The 19,432-nt window shown below is 43.5% G+C and overlaps 1 protein-coding gene across 1 annotated transcript in view; it reads left to right on the top strand.

Annotated features, from left to right (window-relative positions):
* The window catches only part of DCDC1 (doublecortin domain containing 1), a 1,639,395-nt gene that overhangs the window by 667,154 nt on the left and 952,809 nt on the right, over window positions 1–19,432 (top strand). The window contains exons 11-12 of the mRNA XM_086955816.1: window positions 8,913–9,014; window positions 12,347–12,513. Coding sequence (XP_086811942.1) covers window positions 8,913–9,014; window positions 12,347–12,513 — 269 coding nt within the window. The remainder of the gene's footprint in view (window positions 1–8,912; window positions 9,015–12,346; window positions 12,514–19,432) is intronic.

Below are 19,432 nucleotides of genomic sequence, written 5' to 3'. Positions count from 1 at the left end.
TCTTTTCCATCTAAAAAGAAAAAGAGGAGAACAAAATGAGAAAACATCACATAACAACTTCATTGCATTTAGCATTAAATTCCGTCGGTGATTTGCTTTTAAGATACACTCTTGCTTGTCCATTTGAGTGGGTGATAATCGTCATCAACCATAAAAAGTGTCAACCACACTTTACTTACTGCTATCTCTTATCAATATCACAATGTTGTGATGTATTTGTGTAGTATATCGTGTAGTGGTGATATACATCGCATTCTGTCCTTTTTTAGTATATAGTGGGGTACCGATTGTGATTCATTAGCAATAACCTACCCATAAGTTTGGCTGTGCTATCAAGCTATTCGATGGGGCGATAGTAGTCAGGAATAGAAGCATCCCCTTTTTTATATTTCAGGATTATAACAGATTTTTTCCATGAAGGAGGGGGCCAGTCTTGGCTATAGCATTAAAAACCACAGTTAAAAGTGGTGACCAGAAAGGAAATTCTGTGAGAAAGACGTCCATAGGAACCACATCAGGCCCTGGTGCTTTCATAGATGAAGATTAGGTCAGAGCAAGTTCGATTTCCTCAAGATCAAAAGAAAGGACTCTATGTTGGGGCATGCATCTGCAATAAGAGATTCCCCTGTTTTTTGCAAGATTTCCTGAAAGTACCTTACCCAGGAGTCTTCATCGATGTGTACCACTAAGGAAGGTCCACCATTATCTTTCAGAAAATGTGAAATAATTACCTTCCAGAAAGCGGTGCTGTCACAGAGGGTTGAGGCATGCTTTAGATAATCCCAGTCCTCTGATTTAATCTGCCTCAGCCAGCTTTCCCTTGCTAGTTTATAAGATTACCTCAACATACGAGCATGCTCTTTATATCTAGGTGGTATTTTTGGAGCATTACGAAGGTTTGCAGAGGCAATGGAACAATTCTTATCAAACCACAGATGTGGTGTGATATCTCTTGCGGATATCGAGTGAATCAGCTGCGATTTTAGGTAGTTTAAAAGCTTACTGAACGCTTCAGTTACCTGCGCTTGATTTAAGGATGGCTACAGGCAGATTTTTATATCCTCCTGATTTGCCAGAATACAGCTCGTAAAAAGGGTGGCCAAGTCAACCCCTTCCCATTTTAAAATAAAGCCATTATTTCTAGTTAGGGTTGGTTTAGGGACTTTAGTACCATTGCAAATTTTCAAATCTTGCCATGATAAGGCTCAGGAAAGCATGGCATGATCACTAAATGTGTCTGTAGCTTAGTTAAGCTTGAACGAAGGGTATCAGAGGAGATAATATAATCTAGCATGAACAGATATTCAGCTCTGTGAAAAGTAGAAGGAAATTTCCTTGTATGTGGATCTATTAATTGTGCAACTTGAATTGCCACTTCATTAAAATACTATTTATAACATTCCCTTGGGCATCATGATGAAAATGGGCAATAGAGAAATCCTTATTGTCTACGAACCCACATAAATCCACAGGATCTTGTGTGTCTTTGTGTTAAAATCTCCCAGCCAGATAACTTGTATAGGTTTAGGGTGGGACTCTGCTAGGTCCTCTGTTGAGTTGTCTAAATGCTTGGGTAACACCTCAGGGTTTTTTAAGTTGCTATCGTAATAGTTCACTAATAATAAATCCCACATATCGTTCCCTTTAATAACCAAAATGTCAAAAGTAAGGGGATGTATTTATAAAACTTAAAACGTTGAATTCGACCATGTTAGATATCAATGTAAGTAAACCTCTCCTAGGCCTAACCCCTGGAGAGGGCAAGGCTGCCATTTGGAACGAGTGATACCCATTAATATAGATTGGTGCGATCTCCCAAGTTTCTTGTATACTAATAATCTGAAAAGTGGCCAAGGCAGTGAGCCACTCCTTGTTGTTCCGCTTTCTGTTGTAGCCTGCTATATTCCAGGACAACAGAAAGTAACCTAGATGATGTACGCCCGAAGTATGAACCTTGGTAACCTCATGGGAAGGATCTAAGAGATGTAAATCAGTACAACTCCGATGTTCAGTTTCCCCCTGTAAGGACCGTGTACCACCATTTACCTCAACCCCTTCACTCTCTATTCGGGATAGTATCTGGGGTTTCTGGTTATTAACCACTAGTCAATCACAAGAATCCAGGCTAGATAATGGATTGAACCTATTAGATGTGCAAAGGTTCATGTGATTATTTAACGAAGGCATATTAGCATTTTTGAAGTGATCCATGGCTGTGATTGGAACCTTTTTCATAGTGAGAAGTCTCTGCTTTATAGAAAAAAACCGGGGATGCAGAAAAGATCTTGGTCACTATTTTGGGGCTGACAGGGGCTGAGAAAGTAAGTCTCTTACAAGTTGTGGGGAATCAAAATTTAAAACAACACAGTCGCCCTTGTATACCTTTGGGGATGGACCAATCCATTAGATGTTTCTGAATTAGGTTCCCTGGCCTGGTATAATTGGATAACCAATGGCGTGATTTGGCCATAAGCTGGATGGTGGATTCTCTTTGTGATGGTCTGAGCACTGGAACATTTACCAACACTAGGACAAAAGGAAAGGCCGCGGGTGGAAGGTTAAGGGTTTGATGTTTAAATTCCCTATGATTCTGCATAGATTCACTGGGGATGTGATTGGTGTGAGTATGGATAATGTCAATGAAAACCTCAATTGGCTTGTTAATATTAAATCTGTTCTCACTTGCAGACAGAGGTAGAAGGCCTGAAGATATCTCATTTGAGGGCCTTGCCGTTAGGGTTAGAACACCCCCGCCTGACTGTGTACTAGATGCCAAGGCAAGTCCAGATTTATCCACAACTGGAGACCTTCCAGTCTGGGAATAAGAGGTGCTGGCAGTGGGGGCTTTATTAGTGGTATGTGGGAGGGTGGTTGTTAGAAAATATTAGCTGTATGGGAGCTCTGCTGGAATGTAATAACTCTTGAAGTTTCAAATCACTATTGTCCATACTTAACAAAATAGGATTTAACATAGAAGATAATCTAGCACAAATGTAGTCAATAGGGTGCCAGGGACCGCAACAGTTCAAGATTGTCCACACCAGGCTCTGTGCTAATTTGCAAAGGTGTTGATTTCCTTGGTATTCTTAGTTTGAAGGAAGGAGGTTCTTTATCAGGTCCTTTCTTCCTCTTGCAGGAGATAGGCTTCTCTACCATTGGGTGGTTTAGAGGAAAGGGAGTGTTATTAGTGGGGCCGGTGCAATTGATGGTGAATTACTGAAATCACCAACACCCTGACAGTGTTAACATTAGGCTCAGTGACTATAGCGGTAAGCAAAGCTTCAGACCCATCATGAGCACCGTCCCCCAAAGCGAGTCTCCGCTCCATCAAGGTGATCTCTATAGAAATTGCATTAGTTGCTTTAGTTAGAAACGAGTCAATGGTGGATATGGGTAACCCTGGGGTAGATGCAGTGATTATCTTCTTCTTACCCATCCTGAGCCAAGTATCAGACCGTGCAGGACAGGGCAGGTGCCATAGGTTAGAGAGGTGGCCCAGCCCAGCTTCTTCCGGGAACCAATAGACATGGACAGGCACGCCCTGGCCCGGGCTTTGACTGTGTGCGGCCCGCGCTTTGCCCGTGCATGTCCCCGCAGGTGTCCCGCAGGCCGCGACACGCTTTTATGCATGTGTCCAGGAAACAGGATGCAGTGGCAGGAGAAGGTGGGAGTTGTAATCCTCTCCCCAGTGGTGCTTGGTGGTTCACGGCTCTCCCCTCGGCTGACAGGCAGGTACAGGTGAATGCGGGCCGCGATGTGCTTTTATGTGAATGTCAAGGAAACAGGAAGCAGTGCAGGGGGAGATGGGAGTTGTAGTCCTCTCCCCAATGGTGCTTGGTGGTGCATGACTCTCCCCTCGGCTGACAGGCAGGTACAGGTAAATGCAGGGCCCCAATGTGCTTTTGTGTGCGTGTCCAGGAAACGGGAAGTAGTGGCACAGGGAGATGGGAGTTGTAGTCCTCCCCCCAGCTGTGCTTGGTGGTGCACGGCTCTCCCCTTGGCTGACAGGCAGGTATCTCGCAGATGCGTGCATCACTTTTTTCTTCTTTGTATTTAAGGTCAAACCGGAGGATAAAACACATTATCTAAGCTTTTCAATAAATAAAATGAACTAAGAATTAAGGCTTTTTTTAACAGATTCAAATATAGATGTGGCATTGCAGAACAAAACCTGGCATGTGAGAGTACACACGTATTGCTATTCACAGTAAGTCCCCATGACATTGAGTGATGCTAAAATGCAGGTTCGGGGCTACAGTTCATGCATTATTACACAACATTACACTTTTTCTAGTGCAAATCAAAGCAATTCACAGAAGCAATGAAGGTTTTTGTACAGAGGTTAACGTTCTGAAAACATAAACCACAGAGACCATACAAAATGAAAAAAATGTACTCCTATCAAACAAATAACTTCTATAACACCGTGATAAGACTCTTAATTCTACTTTCACATTGCTTGTGATAGGTGCTAACCATAGGCATTTCACTGTCAATAACACTCACAGCACATTGTGGCACCATTATGTTCTCTAGGTACAGCACATCTGATGGCCACAACAATGGGGCAGGAATTCCAATGTTCATACCATGTGGTACCGGATTATACATTGAGTATCCCTGAGAATGTGAATTCTGTCTGCATGTTCTCCTTGCATAAGAATTTAGATTGCCATCTTTTCTGGGTCATTTTCATGGCTAACATCCTGGCACATAGTATGATGCTTGATTGTGGCACATGACACGTCGTGAGCAGTATTTATCTCGCCTAGTAGATGTGTGGTTTTTAAGATGGGCATTGAGTTCTTTGCTTCAGAAAAAACATTTGTCATTATCCATGGGCATTATGGGGTGCCCTTCCAGTGAGTATCCTAAATCTATAGCCCGGTGTCTGCCGAGCTGAGAATGCCCGCGTTGGGTACATGAAGCATTGTCTGCTGTATCGAAGGGTACTTCTGCCCGGTACTGTTGCAGATCTTCAAGCATTTATTTCACGAGCTCCCCGTGAGACCATTCTCTAAAATCTGTACATCTAGCGGATTGGGCTTCAAAACAGCATTGTTCTCCTTTGTTTTATGTCGGGCTGTGCAGCGTATAAACTATACATCCTAGGTGATAAGTTGCACACCCAGCTGAATCCCGCCTCATCACTCGGTTGTGTACATGGACAGAGAGATGGGGGCATACAAGCAATCTTTTTATACACACATATATTAGTGGAAACTGATGAGAGGCAACATCATCATAGTATATGATGCTTTTATGCAGCTGGTCTTACTGACAATGCACTCTGCGGTTGCTTTGGATCTGAGGGGCCGATTAACCAAAGCATTGATGAGGATGGGAAGTAGTACTAAAGAGTTCTCTTTTATTTTACGCCTTCCAGCCTTTGTAAACCAGGCCCGATACATTCAACTCGCGATTATTGAACGTGCCAAGTGGGCAAGCTCCTTTCTATTTGCACTAAATGCACATGAATGCTCTCCGAGGATTCCCATTTTAGATATTTTTGCGCTAGGTCAAGGGGCCTGTAAGAAAGAGCACATACATGTACCACAAGAATGCTGATTACATGCTCCAAAATGCCTTGGTAATAGGCCCCTGAATGTTGCTTGGCAGGCGTTGCTGCTCCTGTTTTTTGCTGAAAACTTATCGCAGTCATCATCACCACTTTCCAACAGCCCCTTCCTCAGAGCTGAAGGGAAGGAAGTCGAAAGACGCATCAATCAATCCCCCCAGAATCCATGGACTCTCAAAACTGGCTAAATATGTATCAGTCAAGAAGACAGGTTTATAATATGTATCGTCGAAAGTGTTAGGCCTCAATGTTAGCTTCATTAAATGCACATTTCAAGAGCCAAACGTGTGTTCCCTCTGGGGCTTTAAACAGTACCTGGCCCATTAAGAAAATCACCGTTGGTTCTCCCATCGATAGACCGCCTTGAATACCACATGAGGTGAGTAATAATTACCGCCAAAATGTTTTTTTTGTTTTTTTTCTTCATCTTTATCTTTATTTTTTTTACTATGGTTGTATATGCTTAACAGCCATTATTATGTAAGATTGTATGTCATTGTATCGTTTATAGTGACTTGATGACCGAATAAAGAATCTGTGACTACATTACCACCAGTCATAAAATGCTTACTGGAAAATATTGCCCAGCAGTTAAAACCATTAAGCTGATTTGCAATGGGTGGTAAAATGAGTGGAATTTGTAAGTGTAGTTAGTACCACTGATAGTAAATGGATTCACAGCAGCGATCCCAATGAAAGAAACAATGCCAGCAAAAAATGACTGGGATGGTCTTAAAGAGGCCACCAGCATCACTGGCTGCCACTGTTTGGAGTGTGTTTTGGGTGTTTTTCGCCAAACACTCAGTTAATGAGGAAGAATGGTTTGGGATTTTGTAGTCTGATTGCTACCATTTCAATGTAGATGTTTTATAGTGAGAGGTGGTTTTTGACCAGTTGTGATAAAGATACTCCACATTGGGTATTAGACTTAGCTCTTAGAATTATGATGCCACTAGCAGGCAGTTTGGCCACAGGCACTAGTTGCCACGGGCTGGAATATTTCTTACTTCTTGCATTTACAGTGCAGCACACTTTAATATGTAGATGCGGGTTCCCTAAGAAAACTTGAGGAGTTATTTACTACTTGAAGTATTTCTTCTGTGATGACTCCCCCGGACTTCATACTGAGTGCTTTGGTGTCAAAACAAATCTTGAAACCCAACGAACCTTGATTGACAACGTACAAACAAAGCTTATTTGAAAATATATATTAATCTTTAAAAAGAATAGCTGTTTTTCTGTTATTTAAAGAGGCACCTTTTTAAAACATTGTTTTGAAGCTAAAGTGCGTTTACTAAAAAGCTATTGTTTTCAAAAACAAAAAATCATACATCTATTTTTTTGTTAAGGCATTTGCTTGTTGCTGTGAGGTATTTTCAATCCAGGGATGCTGAATCTGAAACATGATGTATTTCACTCGCATTAAATTTCATATGTCAGTTTATTCAGGCAGAGCAAGAAGACTGTTCAAATTAAGAGAAAATATGTATTATTGAATTGTGATCAGTGTAACATAGGTTGATTCGTATACCGTACACTTACTTTCATTGACCCACTCCTTGCCAGTTCCCCTTCTATTTAAGGTAAGCACACCACAACGTTTAAACAAGTGTTATTTGTAATGTTAGAAGCTGAATTATTTTGTTGATTCCTTCGAATAAAAGTGTGTGAGTTGCTTCCCTTTGGAAATGCAGCATGCTCTCGAATGTTGTGCATCTCTTACATCCTGAGACTAAAACCAGCTTTCCCACACATTCATGCTCTGATTGCCTGTTATTGAGTGGCATTAAACACGGACAATACCCCCTTATTAACAGCCCATTGACACAGGACTGAAACAAGGTCTCCTCGTGGTTTACCAAACATTGCAGCGGAACAATCAAATTGCATGTTAAAAAGGGAGAAATTCAGTTAATGGAGCAGAGCTGGAATCAAAACGATCAAAGGTGTTTTGAGATGAGAAAATCTTGCATAAGGGGGTTCAGTGAAAAAACACAAGCGTGCCAAAGGAAAACAGGTCAAAGCACTGCACTCACAGCCCTTCGACTTTGTAATATGGTGGCAGAGTTTTACAATTTCCTAGGATCTCCTTGAGCAGGTAAGGGTCAATTCTCTGCATACGGTCTTTCCCAGAAATGCTGTGTTCCACTTAGCAAACATGTTTTTTTCTTCTTTTTTGTGCATGCTCCTACTCTGCTTAATGAAACCACTTAGGATTGTTTATTTAGCACCATTTAAGCAGAAATCCTAATTGATCCTGATTACGGGCCACTCATTAAGTGGATTCGTTTGGCGGACCACTTGGCGCGGCTCACCGCTTGCCTCACAGGCCCTATAAGTACAGGTTTGCCTTCATCAAACGGACAGAGGAGCCCTGACCCCAGGTACTCGAGTCTTTGTCGGGGCGAGCACGAGGCTTGCAGAGTCTCTTTCCGTAACACGATATCATCTTCCCTCTCTTTGAAAGCATGGTGAGGAGCTTTAACTTTTCTCTCAAGCACCTCATTATTTTAAATGAGCTTCCTTGACATGGCCTCCTTGACACCTACTCACTGGATAGTTATTTGTGCGGCAAACATGCGGCGTCTGCCTAGGAAAGAAGATTCGAGCTGAGAAAATAAGAGGGTTTCCTGCTCTTGTTTTTCGGACTGGTTTGTAGACTGACTGGTGTACATTGTGCATGGCAGAAATGAGGCTTTTGGAAGTGACTTTAGGAGTGAGTATAGATTGGTCTAAATACTCCTTGGTGAAACATTTTAGGTAGCAACCACAGACATGCACCCCCCACTCACCCCTCCCGCCCTCCCCCAAGCCATCAGGACCCAGACTTCATCGTAAAGTTGGCCTCAAATTGTATTTTTCCCACAAATAAAATATTGCTTGCTTCAATAGCTGTGCCTGTTTGCACCGGAGGCAAACAGGTAATCAATGCCTTTTGCATTTTTTGGACTTACTACAGAAAGGTGGTAAGGAAGGAATGGGGAAAGAGTTTTGTTTAACTCTATATACCTTCAGAGACACACAATTCTCATGTAATTTTGTTTGCTATGTCCACAAACCCGAAAGGCTTTAGCTGCACTGGTGAACTCATGCCCTGTCAATAAAATGTTAATGTGTTATATATGTTTTATAATGTGTTAAATGTTGAGGGGTAGTCATAATTCATTGCAATTCATACCCGTGTAGCAGTTGTACTAATACTGATAGTAATTATATGACTAGATTCAAGTGCTGCAGGGCTATCGAAAAACCTTTTGGTTTGTATTAGCCTGAAATCTCTTATTTTGCTCTCTGCAAAATCTAGTGGGCATTAAAATGCAATTTTGTTTTTCAGATGTTTGCAAATGGCAGAGACACTGGAGAGGTCGCAATTTACATAACAAAAAAAGAAATCGCATCAAACTCAATAAATGATTCGGAAGATGTGATGATGATGGTAAGTAAGTAATCAGATTTCAATGGACGGCCACGGGTTAATTTCGACAAAATACATTTGTCTAGTATTCTCAAATTCTACAGGCAAGTTATCTTCTTCAACAGCCTGTAAGTTGGTCATAGCTCAATAATTCTATTTTTCTGGAAGAAGTCAAAGGTAGTGATTGGCTTACTCCAGTCCTCGAATTCCGACTAACTGACAGCCCCCCTACAACACTTGCTATTATGCAGGGTAATTTAGACCCATTTTGCAATAATCGGTGCAAAAACATCCTTATGCAAATAGAATTTGCACCAGGTATCTGGTGTGTTTTTTCACAGGGTTAATATCTCTGTGCATGAAGTGGGAAATAATGTGCTCAAACTGTTTTGATACCATGCTGGGCCTATTATTATTCCTAGCACTCTAATTTACATTGCACGTACAAGGTAAGTTCTTATGGTAAGTGTCTGTGTGGATGTATGGGTAAGTGTCATTTATTTTCAACTACTAATGGGGCTACTGGTAAAATGGGTGAAATTGGATTTGAGCCATTTTGTCACACTCTATGGTCAAACCACGCCAGCTCCAAAAAGTGGTTCTATGCTTTTAACCCTGGTGTGTATCAAGGTTAATTCAAGCAATAGCTTGGTCCTGATGAGACTCTTGGTGTGATCGCCTTTTAGTTTATGGCAGAGACATAAGAAGAGCTGATATGGGAAAGAGGACATTTTATGTCACAGCAACTTTACAAAAAATGTGTCACCCATCAGAACATTACTGTCACCAAGGCATCGAGGCACACACACACACACACACACACACTCTCTCTTATACACATAGCCTGTTAGGAAAAAGGCACTGTCTATAACTCGCTCTCTCAATCAATCCATAGATTTTTAGAGCGCTTCTTGTCACCCGTGAGGGTATCCAGGCGCCCTCACATTCGTTGTCTTTTTCACTGCACAATGTGAGTCTGTTCCATAACTAGTAACATGACATTTGCTTTAAAATGTATTTTCTGCTGGTGGCGGGATCTGCAGCATCCTAATCTGAAGAGGGTACAGATCAGGGACATCTTAATGATTTTGGGGGTCCTGGACCAAACATCTTTTTGGGGAGCCTGTTCGGAACAGCTTTGAATTTACGGGCTAATTTCATGTTTTTTCATGCCCTCCTTGTCACAGACACTGCGCAGGCACACTAGTCCAAATTCTAAATGTGTTTCCATCTAATATCCAGGGACAATCATGTGTTTTTTCAAAACTGCAATATGGCAGCAGCTCACAAATATTACTGCAAATCATTTCTGAGACCCACTGCCATTTCTGATAGGTAAGGTCCTGTTTTGATCTAAAAGAAACTTTTTATATCGATGTTGCATGGTATTGAAAAATAAACACAACATTTCTCTGCAAAAATGTCTGTAATAGACTCCCACACATTATGCGTATTGAACATAAATTAGAGGAACATGGTATTAACAATCTATGTTTAAAAATCATTCAAGGTTGTCAGAGCGGGACTATGTGGAGAACAGAGCCAGTCTATGTGGGGCCCCCTGAAAGCCTGGGGCTCTGTGTCAGAGCCTACCTTGCCTTGAAACGTCTCTGGTTCAGAGTGCGGCGCGGATGCCGCAGTGTGTTGCGCTTGTTGTACGTGCTGCTTGAGTTTTTGTGCCACAATGAAGAGGCTCCTTGGCAACTCCCAAAGTGCCCCATCCCCTCCTGACATTTATTGTTCAGACAAACTCCAAGAGACGCCGCATTGCTCCTTAAAATATGTGCCCTCTGGGTAGACATACAGAATGGTATTGGGATCTTGTAACTGGCCTGTGGCATGCTGTCCGCTTCCTCACCAATGAATGACACTCATGTCCACACATCCCCCATGGTTCATTTGCATCAATTAAAAAAGACGACACATTCATGGCCTCTCTTCGCACACAAGGCCCGATTCACAGAACTAACTTTCTATAAAATCCTAAACTTACTACCATTTTGGTATTCACAGAAGGCACTTACTCATTTTGGTATTCACAGAATGCACTTACTCATTTCGGTATTCACAGAATGCACTTACTCATACTAACTTTATGTCCGCACTCAGGCTGGAAATTCCAGCCCAGTGGTGGAGATTCTGGCCTGGAGGTGGAGATTCTTGCTCAATGTTGGAGATTCCGGCCTGGAGGTGGAGATTCTGGCCCAATGGTGGAGATTCCGGCCTGGAGGTGGAGATTCCGGCTCAGTGGCGGAGTAAGTGCATTCTGTAAATACCAAAATGAGTAAGTGCCTTCTGTATATCACAATGAGTAAGTACCTTCTGTGAATACCAAAATGAGTAAGTGCCTTCTGTGAATACTAAAATGGTTGTAAGTTTAGGATTTTGTAGTGTTAGTTCTGTGAATCGGGCCACATTGTATTTTTGTGTTCATGTTGTTACAAATTGAATTAGATTCTTTTGGAGGAGTTTTTAGGACATGTTAGTAGAGTGCACAGAATAGCGCTTGTCTAAGTTAACACATTCTGTGCCAATATGTGTACAATTCATTTCTGTTCTTTAACCCCCACTCCCCCTCGCTCTTTCAGATCTAGTCCTACGTCATCATTGTTATGAGAGAAATCACCAATAAAAACAATAACCTCCCACTCAGCCAGCAAACAAGTCAGTCATATACTTTTGTTTGGTTTTTGGATTGTGGCATCTGCTTTGACAGCTCGTAGGAAGGTGTGAAAAGTACTGGCCGCTCTTGTGCTCAGAAAATAGAACCCCACCTATGTTTTGGTTCAGTGCCCAGAAAGGAATTGAATTTGCACTGTTACGTTTTTTGGACGACTTCAAGTTTCACGTGTAAAGTTTACACTGTTAACATATACTCTATAGGAAATAACAGGATTACAGATGAGGTGCTGTAATGTGCAAGGTATAGCACAGTAAAAGAGAAGCTGGAAGTTTGTCAATCACCTATTCATAAGGTTACTTTGATGTTATAACTAGAACAAGACACAAACCAGATGCTAATGAAGATAAGAAGTTTTAAAAAAAAACATAGCCTTTAGAAAGTGAGCCTCTGCCACTCCGCAGCTAAAAGCTTGCGCTGTACAACTGTCACATCTACTTTCAGTCTCTGCAAAAAGGGGGCAGAGCTCAATCATAATCCTGTTGCACCCCCTGCTGGTTAAAAGCCTGCGCTCATTTTGCTACTTTGCACTGAGATAAACATTGCACTCAGTTCACACTCCTTTTAGCATTGTATCTGCATGTAATTATCATGTGCTTGGGGTTCATTTGGGATGAAGTATCAGAGAATGTCTCGCAGATGTGACCATTTGCATTGTTCTCCTCCCTGCTAGTTACGTCAAACGATTCACCAAAGGCTCCAGGGATCGGGACACTTCCACGCGCCAGGCCTCCATTTTGCAGCCATTCGCCTTTTCGATGAGGTGGGCCAGGAAATTAAAAACCCGCTCTTTTTGCGGAATGAGCAAAGAGTGTGGGTTTCTTACGGTGACGATTACAGGTAGGAATTCGCAACGTGCCTTCTCTCTGCTACTGTTTTTATGCTTTTCACAAACTAAACACCTAAGCAGGCTTTTTTGTGACCTCCGGACGACATCCCGTGTTGTTGATTTTATATTCCAATACAATTTCGCAGGTCTCCTTGAAGGCGGCACTATTTGTGGGAGACGACATCTCTGCCTCAGACTCCCCGTCTTAATGCCTTGTCATAGTTGCTGATGCCTGCCTGTCAGCACAGCACGAGGCATTTTTTCATGTCTGAGTAGTCACCTTAATGATAGCAGATGGAAACACCGCAGGAGGCCCGGGCCCATCACACTGTCATTGCAGCAGGCTGCCCTGACCTGCCTCCTCTACCCAGCGTTACGGCCACTTTTAAAGGAGAAATGGATGGTAATTGAAAAGGGACTTAAGCAAGGTTTATGAAGCTCTAGACAACATGTTTTCCTGTTATCGCCCAATGTTTTTGTAAATACAAGCTTAACCTTTTAGGCGCCAGTGACAATAAAGTTAAGAAGATCCGGTGGCGAAGATTGCTCAAACCAAGGCTTCGCGGCGTAATCACCTCCACTGCGTGCATTTATGATTTGCTCGCAATTTTGATCTTTAAATCCGCGAATGCAATCTCGTGTTTTCAACACCCCATGTAAATGTTCTGCTCTTTTGTGATTTTACTAAGTATCCTAAAAATGTGTCTATTTTGACAGAATGCTTCTAGGATCAAGCCGAAAATTGGTTGTCAGGAAAAGTATGCGCATTAATGTATTAGCACCTTCCAAGATTACTTTTCAATTACCGTTTACATAATTATACGTTTTTGTATTAAAATTATGACAAGACAAATTACCTTCATGATTTTAGATTTTTTGTTAATCCCTGCTTTAAAAATGGAATAGAAACCAGGGTGTGTAATTATAGAGTAGGGCAGTAAAATGACTGCCAAAAAAATGAAGCTGTAAACGGAATAGTTCTCATCTTTAAAGATGGTATCTGGACCAAAAATATCTTTTGTACCAGCAAGTTTGATTTCGAAGGAAGCCACGTCAGGCATAGAGTGATTGCAGTATCAGAAGTTCAATGTATATATTTGACATAAGGTATACCTTGCTGCACATTGACAAAACTGGAATTTAATGAGAATTAACTTTTTAAAGAGAACCATTATAGGTGACCTAACACTTCTATGTCTCTGGCTTCTAAAACCCTACACAGAATGGGATTTAGTAGTCATAAAGCTTCTCAGCATTTTAAAGATATTAAGGGGCAGATTTACAAGGTCTGGCGCATCTCAGCAAATCAGCAGGGATGCGCCAGAAAACTTGTGACATGCAAAACTACTGTTACGCCACCACCGATGCGCCGCATTGTAAATGCGGCATGCCATGGCGCACGGATAGGCAAATGCGTGTCATATCTGCAGGCGTAAGGTTGGCGCAGTGCTATTGTCAGGTCGCGGGCACGACGCAACTCAAGCACTGTTCCAACCCGGCCTGCCTGCTTCAAGCAGGCACAAGGCTTTGACGCAGCTGCGTTGGAAAAGTGACTGAGTGAAATCTTGTAGATTTCATTCAGGCACTTTTCCGAGTCTTTCCTGCGACAGAACGCCCACACTGCGATGGTACGCCCACATTATACCTGACGCAGGTTTAGTGTGGCATAGGTGTTTACGGCGTGACGCATCTCCCTAGATGCGTCACATTGTAAATCCGTCGCAGCATGGCGCTTGGTTCACACCGCTGCAAATGCGTAGCAAATGCCTTGTAAATCTGCCCCTCAATGCTTTGCACAAAACTTTGGTGGTCACTGATTCCCCGAATAAATTCTGTTTTGACCACTGTGTTAAAAAAAAATTATCAATGAAAGCATCCTGATTGCCATTTTGGAGAGAAATCTGTTGTGCTCCAGCTCACAACAAAACCTCAGTTTTATATCCTGCAACAGCATTGATCACGTCTTCGAAAAAGTACATACATGTAGGCTTGTTCTGTATGGTTTTGACCTCCCATAGCCAGAGATAGGGGTGCTGGACTCGTCGCTAATATTTTGCACAATTTATTTCACCATGATTATATTTTATGGTAGCTTTTGGCTACCTTAAGAAAGACAGGCTTTGCAAAATATTGATTGTTTTGTTAGTCTCACATTCATCTTGCAAGATAATAAACCTACCTAGCCTAGAATTCCTCTACAAGTGGCCTAAAACCCTCTTGATTAAGGCAATATGGAATGATCTGCACATGCCCAGTAGAGACAGGTGTATCACATGTAGCATGCCCACAGTGGCCACGACTAAACGTTTAGAGGTTGATTCTCCACACCAGGAGGATTAGCTCTCTAACGCTACAGTTGGGTTGTGGAATGCAGTGTGAACTCACTGCATAGTACACACTGCTTGCGAAATACATTTGTTGGTTGGAATTTGACAACTTCCTCGGAAGATGTCTGCAGCTCTGTGACTCGTTTTTTGCTTTTAAGTATTTTACATTCTTTCTTTTTTTAATAGCTCTTACCAGCGTGCAGTTGGTTCCACCAGCTGAATTGTCATCTTGAAAGTGACAAAGACTTGTGGGATTGACTAAATGGATGTTTTAAAAGATAGTCCATCCACGACCAGTCTACTGTTATATCATCCACAACACCCCTCAGGTTGAGTGTTTAATGTTCATCTCCTGCCCACAGGGTAGAGCTTCAAGAGCTTTGCTTACATCTGAATAGCTCACCCAATCTACTACAATTCATCAGAACTGCTGTGGACACATCCCAGTAATCAGAGGTTTATAAAAATGTGCAGTATCTTGGATGCCTGGATGTTCTCAAACTTTAGTTCTAACAAATGCCCAATTAACCATCCTTTGGTTCTGGTGAACTGAGATAGTACCAGTATGTGTGAAACTGTGTACACCAAGTAATGTACTTGTTTTCAATTCAGCAGAAAGTAACAACAAAGGAAAAACAAAGTGTCCTTGCAAAACAACATGTGCACGTAAACAACAGCAGGGAGCATATTTACAAGAGAATGGTGGAGCACGGCGTTAAGCCAAATTGGCTAACGCCACGCCTCGCCATTCTGAAAATGCAGGAATGCGCTGTATTTACTAGAATGCGGTATACCCCTTCATTTCCCCTATCACCGCAGCTAAATGTAGCTGCTTAGCGCCAACTTCGGCAGCCTTGTACAATAGTTCAAGGGTGCCTGCATTGCAAGAATGATTGTTCATATGCAAGAAGGTGTCCCTTCCTGCACACAAACAGTTAGTAATGGTGATTTGTAACCTCTATGTGTGCTGCATTGTGCAGCCACATAGAAGGTACAACTCATCATTTTTTAATGATTGTTTAAGTGCAGGTAGGGGCACCTTCCTGCACACGAACAATCAATAGAGGCAAATTGCTGTTTCTATGTGTGCTGCTGAATGCAGCACACATAGAAACAGCAAAAACAGCAAAAACGAGGAGAAACTAATAGTTTCTCCTCGTTTTGCCAGGTTTTCCCTGGTCTTATTTTTTGTGGTGCCTCCTATTTATGCTACCCTTGTAAATAGAAGGCAGTGTCAAAAACCAATGGGTGTTGCGGCGGAACACCCACAACAACACCCATTGTTCGCCCCTTTCATGCTAAGTGCTGCATGAAAGGGGGCTTTATTCACAAGGTGGTGTTAAGAGTTGTGTATTGTGATGGAGTTCAAAGTGGAGTTTCTGCTCCTCTCCCCAGGAAATCTAATCCTATATTTCATGCCTGAATCTCTGGTATTATCAGGAGTGATATTTCTACCCCTTTGATAAATTCTAACAAGACTGCAGGATACCTGGTTTAACTCTGATCACGTTGATAGAAGGAATATGGTTTGGTCAGTTTGAGACATCTTCATTCAGAAAAATTAAATCCTTTCTCCTCTTTCAGAGCTTTCAATCTGTTGAACAGGCTCTTGTCTTTTCTCAGACAAACAGGGAAAAACAGTCCTTCCCGAGCTCCTTGAATGTGCTCTGTAGTCCTGAGAGTTCTTTGTATGCAGAAAGCAGAAACTTCAATTTGGCAACACTCAAAACAGGACTGGCGAATACTAATATCCTTCAGCTGTGGTTTCAAGTGAAACTTGGCTCAGTAATCCTCCCAGTGCTTCCTGGCCGATGTGGTCCTTTTTAGGTCTCGCTGAAGCAATGCTTAAGCATTGCGGTGAGATTCTAGTAAGCAGTACGATAAGTCTGCCAAAACTGCGGATTAGACACAGTTCATGTGATCTATGCGCGTGCACGCCAGCCACGTCACACACCACCATTTGTCTGTGCCTCGCATCAGACTTCAAAGGCTGCCGCTCCCCAATCAGACTTCAAAGGCTGCCACTTCTCCGCCCCGCATCAGACTTCAAAGGAATGCGCTTGCGCTCCCACTCCCACTCTCCCGCCCCCCCACCACAGCAATGTCGAGAGCTTGTTTCTGGACGAACGTAAAAGCCTACCGTGCTTGTTTACAGTAGCCTTGCTCCTCAAATGCTGTTGCTGTGTTGCCATCTCTCTAGGGACACGCAGCTTGAAAACACTCGACTTGCTAGCTGCAATGCTACTTACGCTATGCTTTGCCTCTAGACATGTTGATCCCTCGCAGACTGTGCTGGCTCAGCATGGGTGAATTTTGCGAATCTGGTGTTCGCGAATTTGCGTATTTGCGAACTCGCAATTTGCAAAATCCGCGAACTCTCGCAAATTTGCGGATTTTTGTTCGCAAGGGTTTCTGCCAGTTCGCGAGGGTTTTGTACCAGTTCGTAATTGCGAACTTACTTGTCGGCTCGCAACGGTCACGACTTTGCTGTTTCTACGTCTGGTTCATCATCACAGGTTCACAGCACCCTCTGTTTCACCACTGCCACCCTCTGATTCACCCATGCCACCCTCTGGTACATCACTGCCACCCTCTGATTCATCACTGTAGATTATGGGGGGAAAAGCAAGCACACCTGCCCTGCTTCAACTGACATGAATTAATTTGGGGTTGATTAATGTGTCACCGAATGTAAACTTCCTGTCTGGCACCTGCTTCCTTATCTGTAATTTGCTTTCTGTTGCAGTGCAATTTTTTTTCCCAGGACCTTTGTGGCCTACTTGTAGCTATTCTATGAGCCTGCTGTGAGGGTCAGAGCAGGGTCATAGAATAGTTGCAAGTAGGCAACTGAACTCTGGAGGGGCCCCTCAGGAAGCACTACAAGGAATGGTTACTAATGATGAGTTTGAACATTTGCACCTGCTGAGTGCTTTCAGTTTTGCAAAACTCGTTTTTCTGCAGAACAGCAACTGTACGCAGGCAACTGAACTCTGGAGGGGCCCCTCAGGAAGCACTACAGGGAATGGTTACTAATGATGAGTGAACTTTTGCACCTGCTGAGTGCTTTCAGTTTTGCAAAACTCGTTTTTATGCAGAACAGCAACTGTAATGCCCCAAACAAACTTACTTGTGAAAGTTGATTTCTAATCTAAAAGTGATCCAAAGAAAGTCAAAAAGGCCTCAAATCCAAAAAAGTGCAGGCAAATGTCAACCTGAGGAGTTATTCTGATAAAAATCATCATTTTCAGAAGGTTTATGCTGCTTGCTGGTGGATTTCTTGTGCAGAATTGCAAATTTTGTAATTTCGCGAGTGCGAGATTGTTGCTGCCCGCCACATCTACATGTTCGCAATTGCAAACTCTCGCGATGCGTCGCCAAACTCCAGCGGGATCCCGCAGCAAGATCCAAAATGGTGCAGCACTCGCAAAATATCGAGAAAAACAACTCGGCAGACGCTGAATGACGGTAAGTGAACGTCGCACGCTGCAATATTGTATCATCAAGCAAAAAAATTCCGTTGCGTGCGAATTTGCGGATTTTCGGTAAATTCGCGAGAGTTCACGGATTGCGAATTTACCGAAAATCCACAAAATCCGCGGGCGGAACGGATTTTCCGCCCATGCTTAGTGCTGACTCTGCCCCTCCTGATTCTGAAACTGACCAACACAGTCACCACCAGTCTCTTCTCTCTGTCTTATGATGTCTGCCCTGCCACCATTTACTTCGGACCCTCACCCTCACACCTCCTCACCATCACACACCCTCACAACCTCTCACCCTCACACACCCTCACTCACCCTCACACACCCTCACACCTTCACACCCTATCACCCTCACCCCCTCACCCACCCTCACACACCCTCACTCACCCTCAACCCCTCACCTTCACACCCTCACCCCCTCACCCTCACAACCCTCATTCACCCTCACCCCCTCACACCCTCTCACCCTCACACACCCTCACCCCCTCACCCTCACACACCCTCACACACTCACCCACTCACACACCCTCAATCACCCTCACAACCTCACCCACCCTCACACACCCTCACTCACCCTCACACCCTCACTCTCACACCCTCACCCCCTCACCCTCACAACCCTCTCACCCTCACTCACCCTCACTCACCCCTCACACCCACACCCCCTCACCGTCATACCCGTCACCCTCACACATCCCTCACCCTCACACACCCCCTCACCCTCACTCACCCTCTCACCCACCCTCACACCCTCACACACCCTCAATCACCCTCACACCCTCACCCACCCTCACACACCCTCACACCCTCTCACCCTCACAGACCCTCACTCTCCCTCACTCACCCTCACACACACTCACACACCTTTACTCACCCTCACTCACCCTCACACCCTCACCCCTACTCCTTCCCCCACAACCCTCTCACCCTCACTCACCCTCACCCTCACCCTCACACCCCTAACCCTCACACCCCTCACCTTCACACCTCCTTACCATCACCCTCACAGAGCCACACCCTCACACACCCTCACACACTCTCACCCTCACACACCCTCACACACCTTCACTCACCCTCACCCACCCTCACACACCCTCACTCACCCTCAACCCCTCATACCC

This window comes from Lissotriton vulgaris, chromosome 2_1 (genome assembly GCF_964263255.1).
Source record: "Lissotriton vulgaris chromosome 2_1, aLisVul1.2, whole genome shotgun sequence".
NCBI classification, from domain to species: Eukaryota; Metazoa; Chordata; class Amphibia; order Caudata; family Salamandridae; genus Lissotriton; species Lissotriton vulgaris.
This window is presented reverse-complemented; position numbering and strand designations above follow the sequence as displayed.